We start from the raw sequence: 17,124 nt of genomic DNA on the forward strand, positions 1-17,124 counted from the left end.
TCCAGTGCAGTTGTCGAGTCGATCGTGGACATACATGGTGCAGTCGCTCATGATTGTGCTGATTTGTAGAATGATATTGCATTGTTGGAGGTCAAGTTTCGTGCACCATGTCCACAGTGACTCTTTCCTTCCTTCATAACACATTTTCTTGAAGTAGAAATTACTAGTATTCTCTATGTTCATTGTCGTAGCACGGGCAAACTATGGACCCTAATATGATGAATATCCACAATCTCGAGTCCCCTGAAAAGCTAGAAGGGTGGTTAGACTTTCTGGAAGCAGCTTTCAAAGAGAAGGTAAATGCCACAATGATGTGTAATTCAAGATCGAATGGAATAAAATTCGTTGGCCTTATTTCAAAGCTGTTGACGTGACATGATAATTATTATAGTGAAATTTCACCATTGATCCAAGAAATGAAAAAAAGAATGATTGCGAAACTAGTTGTCACGTTATGTGAGGTTGCAGTGATAAACAAGATATCTAAACTGAGGTTGATTTGAGCAATGACATTATGTGAGAGAACACCAAGCTGTGAGCTAATCCAGCAGACATACAACAAACAGGTAACAAGCAGTGGGTTTTGCATGCAGGAGGGAGATTAAATTTCTGTTGCAACTGAGGCCTCGTTTACACGACAATGAATGAAAAACGTTTTTCAATCGTTTTCGAAACGTTTTTTGCTGTTTTAATACACGAAACCGATAAGCGTGTACCGTACACTGCTGCAACGCGTTTTCGGCGCCCAATGGTCACGTGCAATAAGTTGGCCTGGCGCAGGCTGGTGGCGGCATGTTTTGAGTACAAGGCTCGTAGTAGTAAAAACGTTTTTGCCGTTTACACGAGAACGAAACGGAACGAATACGATTGAAAAACCCTTTGAAGGCCGTTTTTCGTTTGAAACGTTTTTCAGCGTTGTCGTGTGCACGCTCTTATCAAAATCTGTAGAAGTGTATTCTTTTGAAAACGTTTTTGATAAAAAAGTTTTTCGATCGTGTAAACGAGGCCTGAGTTTCATGTTTGTAGGCGCCTGATAGTCGTGTATATGTGTGATAACTCGGAGTCGCAGCAGAATCTGTTTTACTCCCGAGTTCTTACTGTGTAGCAGACTCTAGTTACGGCCAAAGAATTGTGACCCCGCAGCATGCATAGGGGACTAAGCGTATAAGGACAAGCACCTTTTTTTGGATTTGTAGCAGCGTAGCACCAGGCACACCAATCCCTTATACTAGGGGGCGGGGGTTGAGGTCATATTTCTGTCATGACCCGACCTCGAGGGTAAGTCCAAAAGCCGGTGTTGCAAGCAACACTAATAGGACCGCCACGAAGTGTGAGCGAGACCCAGATTCACAAGTGCACAATATAACAATGTACACCCTTATTCAACAGCCCACCAAGGCAAGAGTTCCATTTCCAAGGACGTACCTTGTAAAGTCAGAGCGAGAAATGGATAAAAATGAGAACGAGACGAACGGCCAGTGCTGGAGCAAGGACGAATGCTAACAAAACCAAGGCACCGTATTTTCCGGAGTATAAGCAGCACTTTGAACACTCAAAATTCACCCCGAAAGGGGGGGAGGGGGGGGGGGGGGTGCGGCTTATTCTGATGATCAAATTAACGGTGATAAATAGGAAAGATGGCTGTATTTCGTGGCAAAATGGGGGGGGGGGGGTGCGGCTTATACTCCAGTGTGGCTTATTCTCCGGAAAATACGGTATATACACCGTGAGCAATCCGATCAGAAGAATAGTTATACATTACGTAATATACTCAGTAGTCGTATTATAAAAGGTTGGATAGAGAATATAAGGAGATAGAATATAAAAGGGGAGAAGCTAGAGTCCCAACTGTAAGTATCTAGAATGGTGCCAGAGGCAGATAGTCGTTAGTGCCACAGTTGCGAGGTATAAGATTAATTATGGTATGAATCAAACAGTTCCCATGATTCAAATGCTGATACACGGCGAATGTGACTTGTTGGCGCGCTGATTACCTGCCACCTGCTACCACACGGTCCACCTTCATACTCGAGTCGCGACGTTTCTTTGGCCCCAACTGTAGCACCAGTCGCTCGAATACTGAACATGTGCTGGAATAGTAGTACAGTCAGACCTCGCATAACCGCACACATCCGTTTTCCACAAAAATATCCGGATAGGCGAAGGAACCGGATAATCGAACACACATATTGTATTGTATTCATGGCATATGCTGTAAATCGGTAACCAACGATTTTCTTCCGGATGGCGAGGGATCCGGATAAAAGAGGACCGGATAAGCGAGGTCTGACTGTAGTAGTAGTAGTGAGTGTTCTATTTATTAGCACATTAGAGCTTGCGGTAATGTAGGTTAACAATACACACGTTGCGCAAGCCGTCACTTCACACGCGCTCCAGCGGCCTTCAGAGAGACCACAGATCTCACTCTATTCGTTGATGCATGTCAAGCGACACTTACATGCACGCTGCGGTTGTACGCAACATGCGCACGCCGTAACTAATCTGAACTCGCCAGCCAGCCATATGCGGGCTGCAGCACACATCAGAGGTTGAACCGGGTCCGTAGAGAGAAAAGAGAAGAATAGCTGCGACTGCAATGCCTATGTGTGCATGCGCATGTGCTTGTGCGGGTGTCAATCTTTTGCAGGGTACGCCACGACACTATTTTGAAGCTCATGTCAAGAATGATCCTGAGTTTGATCCTTCACAAGTGTGGGTTGTTGAGAAGGATGGCAGCATTTTGAGGTGAGTCAAGCTGATGCAAACTGTAGCTGGCACTGGTTGTTGGAGGATATGATGGCAAAGCATGGAAAATGCATGTACAATGGCAAATGACGGCATAGCACATGTTGAAATAGCACTTCACTCATCATCATCAGTAAGGGAAAGAAGCTCATATTCTTGGGGCTGTCTTGCACGCAACACGTACTTGCTAATGTAGCCTGGTTGCAATCCCTCCGAACTGTATGTGCAAACCCTATACGCCCACTGTATGGGCAAACACCATGCTCAGCGCAGCGTTATGCAGATTTCTTTATTGATGATGATGTGCAGCTGCACTGCACATTATCAGCAACAAAGAGCTATTTTCAAGATGTAACACTCAGCCACTCTCGGAACGTGTTGCAGAGGACTGCATGCAACTTATGGGTCACGTGATGAGGATGAATGAGAAATGTCCTCCCTGTCTCGCGATGTCGTGCCACATCTCCTCTGATTCGAAGGGCCGAAGGGGACGTCTAGCTACTTATCTTGTCACCTCTCTCAGAAACGACTTGGCCAGCCACAACATTCCACTGAAGAGGATTGCTGATCTTGGATCAGCACGATCTTTAGCAGCCGACAAACCGGAATGGAGATTTCACATTGCACATAGGTCTTAGAGCTATAATTTTGTTGTTAATTTTGTTTGTTGTCATGTTGTTGATTCATTGTTATTTGCTTTTATTGCTGCTGCTAGTGTGGAGACAGAAGCGGACTTGGCTTGAGTGCATCTTTCGTGGCTTTTGTACGAAAGCTGTATTATTATTTTATTATTGTTATTAGCTGCATTAGACTTTTGAAACTATTATGTAATTTTGTGTCTTTTTGCACTGTGTTCGCTGGCAGCACACTGCGCCTGTTCAGTAGACGGATTTACGTCGATGGAGATGAAGTAACAATGTTTGGTGTGGGTGAAGTGTCCACAAGACCGGATGCAAGGTACTGTGCTGTATGTCATGTTATGTTGTGTTGTGTTCGCTGGCTGTGGCGCAGGGCCCGTGATACATGGTATGGCTGCCCTGGAGTGTGTGCTTGTGCTTGTGCAGGGCTTTGGGCAGGGTGTGGCCACTGTGGAACATGTGGTATGAGCTATTCTGAAGACAAAAACTACATGTATCTCTCAACTCCTCACGAGGTACACAAAAGGAAGTAGAATCAACTCAACTCCTCTAAATTGTCAAAAAGAGAAGGAGTACCGTGCATTGTCATCGATTGAGGAGGCTTACCCTGCCTCACACGGAGTTTTGATTGATACGAGTGATGTGCAAAGCCGCACCAAGACAGATGAACCAGCTCTGGCCCTGTAACGTAGTGTATGCTTGTCAAGTTGCATCGATGCTATCACCGTTGCTGCGTGTACTAGTATGTTCCCTGTCCTGCTGTCTTGCTCTTGCTTATGCTTTTGTGCATAGAGGTCAGGGATTGGCTAGCAAGCTCCTGTCCCATGTCGTATCGGTCCTTCAAGATAACAAGCAATATGCCATTGGCTGCCTTCACTCCAGGTGAGCTGCTCAAAGCTGTGTCTTGTGCATAGTCAGGGCGATACCGTCAGCTTGCAGGCTGGCTTGCACTCTCCCTTTCCCCCGGTACCGTACGTGTACATGTACTTGTTGTACTTGTTTACATAGTCGAGGTGTGGTGTGGGTATGTTCGGAAATAGATATACTTATTGTGCCTGTAATAGATCTCGTACTGTGCTGTGGACACTACACAGAGAGATAGGCACCTTTGCTGTTGTAGATGCTTACATATTGTCTCTGCGCCAGACACTGCTTCTGCCGTGCTGAGGCACTTTGGCTGGTTTTCTTGCGTTAACAGCAGTGGTCCAAATTGGCTGCTTTTTCCTGGTATGATGAGTCCTTTGCTCAGCGCCACTGCCCGGTAACTTGCGTCCTCGTTTCGCATTGCTTTTGTGGTGTCTGCTGCCAGCCGCAAGCATCTACAGGAATTCTATGGCCGTCGCGGTTGGCAATCTGTGCCTGTTGAGTATGCTGACCTGAGTGCTACAGTAGATTCAAGACAACTCGTAAGAATCGACAGTGTTGCTGTCTTACATCTGCCTATGCCTTGTTGAGCTGTAGCACTGTGATTTGCACTGAAGCAGATCAATTACTAGTTCATCTGGTGTCAATATTTGCATATACAGTAGCGGCCAGTTGGCGTGGATTGATTTTCTTTTTAATGTTCGCTGACTCAGTTATAGTGTGATTACATTGGTCACAATGACACACATCCCATTTAGTATTCTTAGTTGTTTGGTTGCTATTGTTCTTGATCAGGCACAAACGCAGCCATCACCACTGCTTGTTGTCCATGAAGTCGACTGGAAGAATTTGGATCATGTGCGTGCCATGTCAAGCCTCTATGAGTGCAGAATGTCTTGCTGCAATGGTCCAGTAGTGCGGAGAGCAAGCACACTGCATGACCTGGCATACTGGCAAAACTGGATCGGGTGAGTCCTGTCATGCTCGCTTGATGATTACATTTGAACCGGGGCGTACAGTAGTAAAGTACTACTCCCCGATTTGAACTCCCCGTCCCCTTTCCTCTGGCCGACACAGCCGTTGCACTGTGTGAACATGTGTTTAGAGTTTTGCACACACGCCATGCTGATACTACATTGCAGGGAAATTCCGTCCTGAAGTACTTGTGCTGTTGTAGTGCACCAGTGCAGCAGTACATTGGGCCCACATTGTAGCTATAGCTGTCAAGTATGTGTGGACTGTATTCCTTGTACATATGTGCAAGTGTGTGTGTGTGTGTGTGTGTGTGTGTGTGTGTGTGTGTGTGTGTGTGTGTGTGTGTGTGTGTGTGTGTGTCTGCAAAAATGGAAAAAAAGAAAAAAAATGAAAAATAGGGATTCACTGGCCAGAAAAAGCCACTTCAATCAGCTGTGTGGTGGATACCAGGCTAAAATTAGTGGTGGTCAATTCATCAGCCTTGCAAGCTGTTGAACGGTGTAATCCCAGCACAAGTTGCTATGTCTAACATAGCTGTTCGCTATCATCGCTTCCGCGATGGGCATGTCTGAGTCTGAGTGTGTGTCTGGTCATGTTTCCTACGCAGGCTGACTGATGGAGTTTGTGGATTCCTGGCTATGTCATCAGACAGGTGAGCTAGTTGTATTTCGAATGATTGGCGTTTTCTTTGATTTCCCTCCTGAGACTGTGCGTGGTGTGTATTTCATGCTGTGCGATTCACTATTCAGGCAACAGGCATTGGCGTACTGCCTCATCAAAACAACAACTGCTCCTGTGTGTGATTCGCCACGTCGCATTGATTTGGCAGAGTTGTGTTATGCACGATCACATGCGGCGTCTCGCGATGGTCCAGTGCCAGGTGATGCGGCAAGCGGCTTGGCAACAGTGGCGGCTACTGAATGCTTGAGAAACTGCTTTCTCTCCTGCACCAGCACAGACTTACAGGCCACCCAGCAACACACGGCAGAGGTGGTGATATCTATGCCGAAAACACTATTCGATGACGCAGTGTTTTCTGCGGCCCTATCTAGTCTTGGGCTGGTGAGAGCCGAGATGGCTTCGCGCATGGACAATGGCTTTATGTTTATCTTGCTTGACCAGTCTGCTCTCTCCGGCAGCGCCCAGCAAAGAGTAACCAGCGCAGGCAGAGAAGAGGAAAGCAGTCAGTCACCTGCGATGTCAAAACTGTTGGCTCCTCTCGTCTTCTCTCGGCTGGACCTCTTTTAGCTTGGTGCTGAAAGCTCAGCTTAAAATGTGCTCTGCTGCGCCGAGTAGAGTCCCCCCCCCCCCCCCTTCCTTCAGGGTACATGACATGTACTCTTTCATCATACACAAAGTCACTTTAAATGAAGATCACAGTCAGAGTGCTGTCTCTAGCCCCGGTTGATATTTTATTACTTCGAATTACATCTGCAGACGTTACCGCTATGATCCCATAACAAGACAAGTTGACATCAGTATTCATTTCGTCACTTTCGTATTCAACCAGCGAATATGTCACAAATGAAACTGAATCAAAGCAATTTCAAAATTAGCCAGCTATTAAATATAAAAAAACAAGAAGAAGACCTGTTGCTAGTATGCTTGCCTGGTACGGTATTTCGTTGGAATTTGGAATATTTCATTCTGCACAATCTTTTGCACTGCAGCCTTCCACCGTAATTGAATTTCATGAAATATACAATGTACATCTTTCCTCTATCTTTCCCTCAAACCAATGAATATACAATGTATCTTCATCATCAATTTAATACTTTTGACGTAGTTATAATTATTATAATATCAGCTGTCACGAAAATCTGTGAGTGTTCTTTTGGCATGGTCTGCCATGAACCTTTCATAATAAGTATCTTGATTTCAAGTTTTTTTCAAGTTCTGCAAGTTTCATGGTGATATCATGTGGTGCACATAGTGGAAACCATATGATGGTAGAGCATGTTCTTGACAGTGATCAGGCAATCAGGGAACGAGTCATGGCTGACTGATGTCCAGTACATCCGATATGGCTGGTGGCTACACACTTCACGACAAGACAGTGGCGACTGTCGGCTAGCGAAACACGATGCACTGCAAACACACAAACACAAATGAAAAATGGAAGAACAGTGGTTAGGGACGTCACACACACAGGGTACGACCAGTACGACCATGATAGTACCACTTTTCATCCAGGATGGTACGACAATTCATCCAAAAAGGCAGTAAAGGAGCGCTAAAACGTGCCCTGTTGGCCGAAAATCCTAATTGTTTTTTTTCCCCGGGGGACGCCCCTCGCACCACCCCTTGGGCGTACCCCTCCCCACTGCCCTGTGACGCCCCTGATGGTGGTAGGTTAGACTGGTAACCAACTACAGCTGTACTAGTAACATCATGATAAATCCAATACGTGACAGGCGGCAGATGTCATGGTGTCTCTCTCCCTCTCCTTCTCCGATACAAGGTACCGTATTTTCCGGGGTATAAGCCGCACTTTTTTCCGCTAAAAATCGGACCAAAATCGCCCCTGCGGCTTATACACCGAATATGCTTGCGCGAATGAATGCTTAGCATACATCAGTATGCATGCTGACGTCATGTGACATGTCATTCGACTCAGCTTCGCGCCTGTGTTGCTATCCCGGCACTTTTACTAGTTTTAGTGCATCAGTGGCAGCGAGACTGAAGATGCAGATGACATGGAGTGATCTGTAGTCAACACAGCAATACACCAACATCTCTGCAGCAACCTGTGGTGCACTAACACTTCATAATCTGATCTAACAGTTACATGGTATTTAGCTCCATAACCATAATAAATTTGTAGAAAGGCCATTTGTCAATGAGTGTGAAAAATCTTGGTTTGTGGGTGCGGCTTATACTCCGAATACCAACTTTTAGTCAATATTTTGCCTCAAAAAGGGGGGTGCGGCTTATACCCCGGTGCGGCTTATACCCCGGAAAATACGGTACAGTCAGACCTCGCTTAACCGCACACATCTGTTTTCCACAAAAACATCCGGATAGGCGAGGTAACCGGATAACTGAACACACATACTGTATATGCGTGTGGCATGTCAAAAGCAGTGACATCATACATACATGTACATGTACATGTAGACAGGTCCTATGCAGTACAACTAGCGTGCCCAGTATGTAAAACAAGCGAGAAAAATGACAAGTGCATGCAACTGAGTGCTGTCCGCATACACCAAGCAGCAGGTCAAGGACCTCATTTGCTTGTACAACTCCCTGATACTAGCTTCTGCAAGCGCTAGCCAGCCACATGCAACCGGATACGGCGAAGCTTTTTGTACACATTTTAACCAGTTTGAACACAAAATCATGCACCGGTATGCGGATAGCGAGGTCCGGTTATGTTGTATGCATAACATATGCTGCACATCGGTAACCAGCGATTTTCTTCCGGATGGCGAGGGATCCGGATAAACGAGGACCGGATGAACGAGGTCTGACTGTACCCGGTTTCTGCATCATTTCCTCCGATGCATCAGCTGCAATGAAGGTTTCACACCATTCTACTATTCTGCACCACAGGGAAAGAAAACGAATCTAGTTCAATATACATCTACACTTGCCTGGGAATCCAAGAATTTCACCAGAGTACGCTGTGAACAGCGGATAGCGGCTTGGCGAAGAGAAGCATTCAGTGCAGCAAAGTCCAGTGGCTAAGAACACACATGCCGTGCAGGCAAGAATAGACATGAGCAAGAACACACATGCACCAAACAAGTTAAGTTCCATGATGAAATTTGGCAGTGGCCGCTGATGCTGCAACCTGGAACTACCAGAACATTGCATAACGTTACAATCATGTGTGTGTGTGTGTGTGCGTGTGTGTGTGTGTATGTGTGCATGTATGTGTGTGTGTGTGTGTGTGCGCGTGCATAGCCTATTGCACATGGTGGGCAAAACAGGCTACGTATCCAGTGTAGCTCGAAATGTTGTCACGTTCCGCAGCATTATAACGAAAGAGTGCTGCAGGCTGGTGGCAATACCATCTCCCACAACACAATGTGCATGCGTGGCAACACAGACATCAAGCCTGCAAAGCATAACACCACATGCACAACTCAATTATGTCATGTAGCTTGCTACGGCCGTACTCACTTGGTAGAGCAAGATACGCTCGAGAAACTGCTTATTTGTACGCAGAAACTGGTAGAGCTCCTTGAACATACGCTCATCATTAGATACCATCTGAGAAGAAGGGCACAATGGGACAACGGGAGAGAGAGAGAGAGAGGGGGGAGATAGTAGCCACAGACAAGGGAAAGCATTTAATTGGGTAACGTTAAAACACGAAATGTTTAACCTTTCGAATACAAAGTAATGTAGCTTGAAGTACAGTGGTTGAAGTACAGTAGAACTCACTTAGTACGTACTCTGATAAGACATACTCTTGCTTAGTACGGACATTGTATGGAGCACGAGCATCGGTTAGTCTATATAGCTGCTGTGTAAGTGACTATCGTTATCAGCTACATGTACACATACTGTTGTTGCAAGTTGCCTTTCTTCTCAATGTATCTGTGGACAGGACTACATTGTCCCATGTGCTTCAGTTGCATGGCATGGACAGCGTATACGATAGTGATTGAAGTAGGGAAAAGAGAGGAACACTTGGCCCAAGGTCACCACAATGCACTAGAATGTGTGTAAGCGCTATCACAAACAAGTGCACACCCATAAAGGACTATTATTTAGCATACATACAGACCAGGACAGTACAAACACACTTGCTATGCAGACAGACAGACAGACACACACACACACACACACACATGCTCAGGCGTAAAAACACAAACACACACACACACACACACACACACACACACAACCATATACAATGTACTTAGCAGTTGTGTTGTGTTGTGCTTAGCAGTTAGCAGTAACGTAGCACACACAAATACAGACACACACGCACGCGCACGCGCATGTACGCACACGCACACAAACACACAGACACCCATATGCACAGAGAATTGAAGTACCTGTGTGGCCGTAAAGCCCGCCGTGTCATCGTCCCCGTCCACATCCAGCTCTAACATACTTCCAGCAAACTGTTTTGCCATGTCCACATCTTGTTCCGCACCAGATTCATCTCCTGACCTGCACACGAACGCATGCATGCAGACACACAGTAGATCGGTTATATACCCGATCAGTAACAGTAACACAGGCACATCAAGGCAGACATCAAGAGTACTGCTGTCTGTGGAGTGTTTTAGCATGAAACTGCGAGTAACAGCGCAGAAGACCTGGCTGTCCCGTTGCTGCAGGGCCTACTGTACTTCAAGCACATACGCGAGCGAAAGAAGTTGTAATACTAGATAGATGGATCACAAGTACTGAAGTATCATTTTATGCAGTCCATGCAATACGCCAGATGAGTGTGAATACACGTGTACATGCATGTGCTATGAAAGAACACATGAACAACAGAGTGATCAGCTCGGACGGATTGCTCTGCAAAATTCCTGGATGTAACCAACATTTCCGTGCTGCAGAGCGTACACGCAGGATAACAGATTCAAGCAGGTCTCCTGCTGCACAGGTGCATGCAGCTCAGTCGTAGATCTACACACTATGCCACTTCCCATCCCCGTATCTGCATCGACTAGGATATAATGCAGGAATTTGACTGCGACAGGCACCCAGGCAGAAGCTGGACACGCTCTGGTTTTCTTGTACTATTGGTGCCATGCACTGTAGCATGATAGATCCCTTCAAAAAACTCCCTTTGTTACCATAGAAGCAGACATAGTGGTAGCAATCAGAGAGTACCGTAAAATCCCGCCAGAGCGCCCCTACCTCCTCGATGCTTCAGGTGGGGAGGGGCGGATGGGCGAGTCCTACTTGCCGTATTCAGTACTACATGAAAAAGTACTCACCCTACGAAAACTGTTCGTGCATCTCGTACACCGACCAAAGGTCAAGAGCCAGGAGTCGTACAGACCCATTAAAACTCAGGGTTTGTGCGATCCCTGGTCAAGAGGGTGGGCACTGTTGTGTACATTTCCAACGGGGTTGAGCACGCGTCTGCAGTACAGTACGGCATCACAGACTGTGACAGAGTCGTACGAGGATACAATCAATCACGTCCCTGACGAGAAGTCAGGGAGGGGCGGATGGGAGAGACGGGGCGCTCTGGCGGGATTTTACGGTAGTAAAATACTGGTAGTAAAATACTGGTATTTTACTACTCCCTGGTAACAACCAACGTGATGGACGAAACCAACGCCATAATGAAATAACAAATACTAGTAAGGCACTCACCTCTGCGACTCGTTGCCGACACTGGTCAGGACATCATCATCCTGGTCAGCGTCATCAGAATCCTCTTCACCATTGTTAGCCGCATTGTCATCAGATACATCATCATCATCATCATCTGCCTCCCGTTGCTCAGCATTGCTGCGAGCCGCAGAACGAGACTTGGCTGTGGAGAAGCAGGGCAACACAGCAACCAATGCAGCAATGTAGCAAGCAGCCAATGGCAATGACTGTGTGGTTGAACAGTAATACTAATAGTACGTGTACTATCAAGACATGCGTAAGAGTACGAATACCGCGCAATATGTAACTCAAGAGGCACTAATGATATTCCGGCTATGCAGACTGTAGAAAAACTGAAGATCGTGGTGCCGTTTTTTTTCTCAATTCATGCATGGTGCCCCAAGTGGATGGCCACCGCAACAAACGTTGAGAACAAAAAGAGGCACGACATGGAGTAACTCACTCATATCCCGATGCCCAATCTCAGCAGGAGTACGGAGGTTTAGCATCATTGATTTTGCGTTCGAGTTTGCGAACATTTTTCGGTTCGCGAACTGGATTGCAAACATTTGCATTTTCGTTCGGAAAAGCAGTCGAAACCCGAATCACAGATTCGTGTCAGGACAGTCATACATTTACTACGTTGTACTGTGTGTACACATGTGCGACCTGTCAACGTCCTGCAAGTACGCGTTCTGTTCGCTAATCCTCATCATAACGCAAATTCCATCACTGAGTTGGACTTTCATTGGAGTGCAAACACAAACGTGAAATACGTCTTGCTAAACCTCCATATTAGCACCAATTTCTGTTCTACTGGCTTTACTCGACACCATCTCCATCCTCATACAGCAAGGAGGCGGGTGTAACTTACAGGCAACACTCACTGCAGTAGAGTGACAATTAACCACACTCCCCTGGGTATGGGGGGGGAGGGGGGGGGGGGAGGGGGGGGGGGGAGGGGCGTCCCCAGGGGTTTCGGATGGGGAGTATGATCGGATAAGGGAGCGGGGAAACACCCACCTAACACGTACATTCCCTCACGCTCCCGTTGTTTCTCGTGCTGTTCGGCATCACCATAGGAATAAGCCTCACATCAGGTTTTCAAAATTACCGATAACCTTCTGCAATTACATTTATACCCCGTGCACGCTGTGAAAATCAGCAAAAAAAACATATTTTCTCCCTTCAGCTCAAACAGACATTTCGGATAGTCGATCTTTCGAATTGTTGACGCTCCGATAATCAGCATTCTATCGTACAGCAAAATAATTATGGTCCTTGAAACAGCCAATGCACACTGCATGTACATGTGCATGACGTATGGAGTCAGGCAAACAAGAGCAGTACAATGTCATACAAAAGTGAAGCGGGGTAAAAAGGAAAAGAAAAAAAATAAGCGCCCAACGTGGGGCTCGAACCCACGACCCTGAGATTAAGAGTCTCATGCTCTACCGACTGAGCTAGCCGGGCTGCTTGAAAATATCACCATACAACGAACGAAAGACTGACAGATATGGACCAAGCCTCCGGACAAATCAAGAGTACATACCCCCCCCCCCCCCCCCAGAGTGTGCAACTCCACTATGGGTGCTGTCCCGACAGAATTTCAAGTTGGCGTCATTTTGATGATGCAATGCGGACTGTACACGGATTATCAGACGAATCCGGAACCTGTGGTTGACCGAAGCCGATCGATCCTGTACAAATTATTGCAAAGAAAAACGTGTGATGCGTTGACACCCGTACACATGTTGTAAATCACTGGTGCAAGGAGCATTGCGTCATAAATAATGACGTCAACTTGAAATTCTGTCGGGACAGCAGGGTATGTGGGAGTTGCACACTCTGGGGGGTTATGTACTCTTGGACAAATGTTATCTCCCACTACCAGTGTCCACTCCGCAAACATGCACAACTACGCAATGCCAGCCGAACCAAATGCAAAGCCGTTCATGTCAGAAGAATTCATCCTGGCTGCTCAGCCTTCTCCAGTGCAGAAAGGTGTAAAGACAAAGAGGTTTCCGCACTGAAATGCTCAGTTTCTAAGACCAAGTACTTTGGCCTAGCATACGTGCATGGAGACGTGTCAGAAGATGATTGGGAGGCTGTACAAAGACATGGCGTTGGCCTGATGGAGTGATAGTGCGAGTGCTTCAAGGCTGGGCCATTCTGAAAGATCAGGTCTCTGCCGACCCGCCCGCGCGAACTATGGCTGAGCTGAAGCGCCGTGTGAGGAAGGAGTGAGAGAGAATCCCTCTGGAAACCCTCCAAAACCTGGCCCAGAGCTTTGGGAAGAGGATTCAGGCTGTCATTGACGCAAATGGTGGCGAAATAAAGCATTAAAACTGCAATTTTGTGTGGAATAGTGTGACAGGATTACTGTAAAGTCAACAAATATTCGGCGCATATTTATTTTCGACTATTTTCGGCCTGGTCATGTTTGGCCGAAAATGTGTTGCGGCCGACAGTTTGTTTCGCAAGGTTCAGTGTGACAGTGTACACAGGCGGCAGCAGTACAGACCGAAAATTTGATGTGGCCGAAATGGGTTTTAGCCCTGGGAGGCCGAAATTTGAATGGGCCGAAAATTCGTAGACTTACAGTAAGGGGGTTCTTATAGTTTTGAAGCAGCCGTTATGCATGTACAATCAGCAAACATACCTGTGTCCGGCTGATGTGTATAGTCATAGATGTGCTTCAGCAAGGCAATGGCACGCTTCTTGGGCAGCTTGCGAATTCCAAACTGATCAGCACGGGCCTGGAGAGAGAGAACCACAGAAGACACACCAATAATTGCAGGCACTCGTATACAACAGGAAACGGGTGGAACAACCCGAGACGTGAGGCACAACAGGCTTCAAGATCAACAATACGTTGCATGCACGGGAAAGAAAAGTCCAAAGCATAATAACTCACCAGCATGTACAAATAGAATCTGACGTATGAACATGACTTACGCGAACCTCCGGTGTAGCCATGTTATCATAGTTAGGCATTGGCGTGATTGGACCGCCGCCGCTAGAGGCTGACGAACCTCCAGAACTACCTGCTGCTGCTGTTGCTGCTGCTGTGAGGTGTGAACGAGCACGTACTGGCAGTGCCGGAGTTACAGTAGCTCCATGCGTTGCAGACGGCGCACGAGTAGTAGGTGGACCGGCAGACGTGGCAGTGCTGGAGTCGTGCTGCTGGCATGCCTGCGGCGTCAATGTGTTCGCACCATCATCGTCACCGTCATCATCATCCATGTTCACAGCTGCCAGCAGTAAGCTATCGTGCATAGTGGACTCTCCAGCAGATACAGTGCTTGTGTGCATGGGTGAAGCATCACAGTGGTCTCCATACACACAATCAGTCTGAGTGGCATCCAGATGAGTATCGACGGCAATGTCATCAAAGTCATGACATGCATCCCAGCCAGGAGAGAAACCACCATAGCCACTGCCCCCACCATCAGTATTAGCATCAGCATCAGCATTATCAATACTACTACTACCCCTGGCACGGCGAAGAGATTTCCGTGCAGGCCTTGACGCACAGACACTGCTCAATGACGCCAAGTCGGATGAGCTGTCATGATCTACACCGACACGGACAGCAAGAACACCGGATAGATCACCGCTATCGTCGACATTGTCCGCAAAACCAGACCGGCATTCTGGACTAGGAGCGAGAGCCGGATCGCTGTCATCCTGAGCAGCTGAAGTAAGCAAAGGCACTTCATGGACTGTGGACATGTCCGGTGTGGATGCCCTGTGAACCAGCACTGGGGACATTGAGTCAAAATCACAGTTATGGCCAGCATCGTTTAAATAGAAATCCGAATTGTCAACGTCGGACATCCGCACCGGAGCAGCAGAGCCAGGCGAGCACACAGAGTCTCTGGCGGACGAAGCAATGCTGATGGCATCGGCTTCTGGATGAACCTGGCTACTGGACTGATCGTTACTAGTATTCTCTGTGGGAGGTGATGACGAAAAGCCACGTGGGTCACCTGGCAGTGAACACTCATTGGACATTGGAGATGCCATCTGATTTCCATCAAGTAAACTATCATTAGGAGGCGAGTCTGGGATGATTCTTACAGACGAAAGAGACAGTGAAGCTCCAGTAAGCGAGCCACGCTTCATGCCAAGCGAGCTGCCCCGGTGAGGGCTGCCAGCACAATCGGATTTATCGAGTTGGTCGGAGGAGTGCGATTGGAAAAGACGGGTACTACAGGATACAATGCTATTCCCACCAGCACCACCAGCACCATCGGTAGTCATCGCTGGCGTGTGACAGCGTGGGTGCTTGTCTGGAGTATCGGGCACCAGGACTGGCGTATCAAACTCTGGAACCGACATCATCGTTGACCAGTTGTAGCGCGGAGAGGTCTCAGTGTCACTGGTCGAATGCCTTTCAAACGTGTCAGTATTAGCAGACTTGTCAGCAGCCGATGGTTGGATATCATTGTTGCACAAAATAGACTCACCACCCGGTACACCATGGACGCTAGGTGGAGTAGAGGCATGGGAATCATCATGATTACTAGAATGTACCGACAAGCAAGATGGCACAACGGTGGTAGTCTCTTGGTGATCTTGGCAAGTGGCAAGGACGTTGTTGTCATCTTGATCCGCATCATTCTCATCAGTGCCCCGGTAGCAAGCAGCACCTTCTCTAACAATACTACAGGCAATGCTGTTGTGCTCTGAGAGTGTCTTATTAGTATTGCCCTTGGCCTGCTGAACAGTACATGCGTTGCTAGCAGTCTCCAGTGCAATGATGGCAGAGTGCTGTTCATCATCATCACCGCTATCCACATCAAACAGAGCTGGTGAACCGGCGCTCATCACTGGGCTTTGCTCCGCCACAGCGGCCAAGTCACAGTCGCCATCATCTTGCTGAGCATCACTGTGATTCATACCGTGATGCTCTTCGGGCAAGTGACCAGGAGCGGCAGCAGCACTGGTGTCCATACGAACACCTACGCCTACTTGCTGTGGGCTATACTCCACGCACTTCTCATCATTGGTCTCTTCGCTCGATACGTCTGGAGACAGTGCAGTGCTTTCTGCTCTTGATAAGACTGCTGTGGACGTAACGTCGGTGGACACGGAGGATGTGGATTTAGCAGGTCTGAAATCTGCAAGACACAGTCCAGAATTCTCAAAATGTGACCCATCTCTGTCAGTAATCAGATGACTGTTTGCTGCACTAGTTGCATTGCCATCAGCTTGGACGACATTGCTAGCATAGAAGTTGTTTACTGCTGTGCATAGTGTAGAATCTACAACTTTAATAGACAGCTCGGCGAGGATCGGCTCCGAATCTCTTGGGGCCTCCTCACTTGCAGACTCGGATGAACAGTTGCCATCAGCGGTGGCATGTTCAGTTTGTGCAGCCACTGTGTCTGGTTCAGGTGGTTTCTCCTTATCAAGCGAATGGGATGTTGGTAAGAATGGAGCACAATACGACTGAAGAACACTCAGTTTTAACCTGTGGATTGGACAGCAGCGGCGGTGGCAGAAACGAAACACATACGCAACATAAACACACGCATGCACACATACAAAGCACATGCACACACAACAGTTACACAGACTGTCAACAAGAATATCATAA

At 47.3% G+C, this 17,124-nt stretch overlaps 2 protein-coding genes and 1 non-coding gene across 3 annotated transcripts in view; 1 reads left to right on the forward strand and 2 right to left on the reverse strand.

Annotated features, from left to right (window-relative positions):
* On the forward strand, window positions 1–7,176 carry LOC135804572 (uncharacterized). Its single transcript, XM_065318467.1, has 8 exons — window positions 1–296; window positions 2,648–2,745; window positions 3,610–3,702; window positions 4,176–4,265; window positions 4,693–4,789; window positions 5,043–5,215; window positions 5,830–5,874; window positions 5,972–7,176. Exons 1-8 carry the CDS (start codon window positions 204–206, stop codon window positions 6,468–6,470), a joined length of 1,188 nt encoding a protein of 395 aa, XP_065174539.1. The 5' UTR covers window positions 1–203; the 3' UTR covers window positions 6,471–7,176.
* LOC135804568 (uncharacterized) overlaps window positions 6,609–17,124 on the reverse strand; it is a 22,928-nt gene continuing 12,412 nt past the window's right edge. Inside the window, exons 10-16 of the mRNA XM_065318461.1 lie at window positions 14,478–16,998; window positions 14,182–14,278; window positions 11,520–11,682; window positions 10,235–10,352; window positions 9,351–9,440; window positions 8,819–8,908; window positions 6,609–7,310 (exon numbers count right to left, since the gene is read on the reverse strand). Coding sequence (XP_065174533.1) covers window positions 7,293–7,310; window positions 8,819–8,908; window positions 9,351–9,440; window positions 10,235–10,352; window positions 11,520–11,682; window positions 14,182–14,278; window positions 14,478–16,998 — 3,097 coding nt within the window. The 3' untranslated portion in view covers window positions 6,609–7,292. The remainder of the gene's footprint in view (window positions 7,311–8,818; window positions 8,909–9,350; window positions 9,441–10,234; window positions 10,353–11,519; window positions 11,683–14,181; window positions 14,279–14,477; window positions 16,999–17,124) is intronic.
* On the reverse strand, window positions 12,920–12,992 carry Trnak-cuu (transfer RNA lysine (anticodon CUU)). The gene has a single exon. It is a non-coding gene; the product is annotated as a tRNA-Lys (tRNA).

This window comes from Sycon ciliatum, chromosome 1 (genome assembly GCF_964019385.1).
Source record: "Sycon ciliatum chromosome 1, ocSycCili1.1, whole genome shotgun sequence".
Lineage (NCBI taxonomy): Eukaryota > Metazoa > Porifera > Calcarea > Leucosolenida > Sycettidae > Sycon > Sycon ciliatum.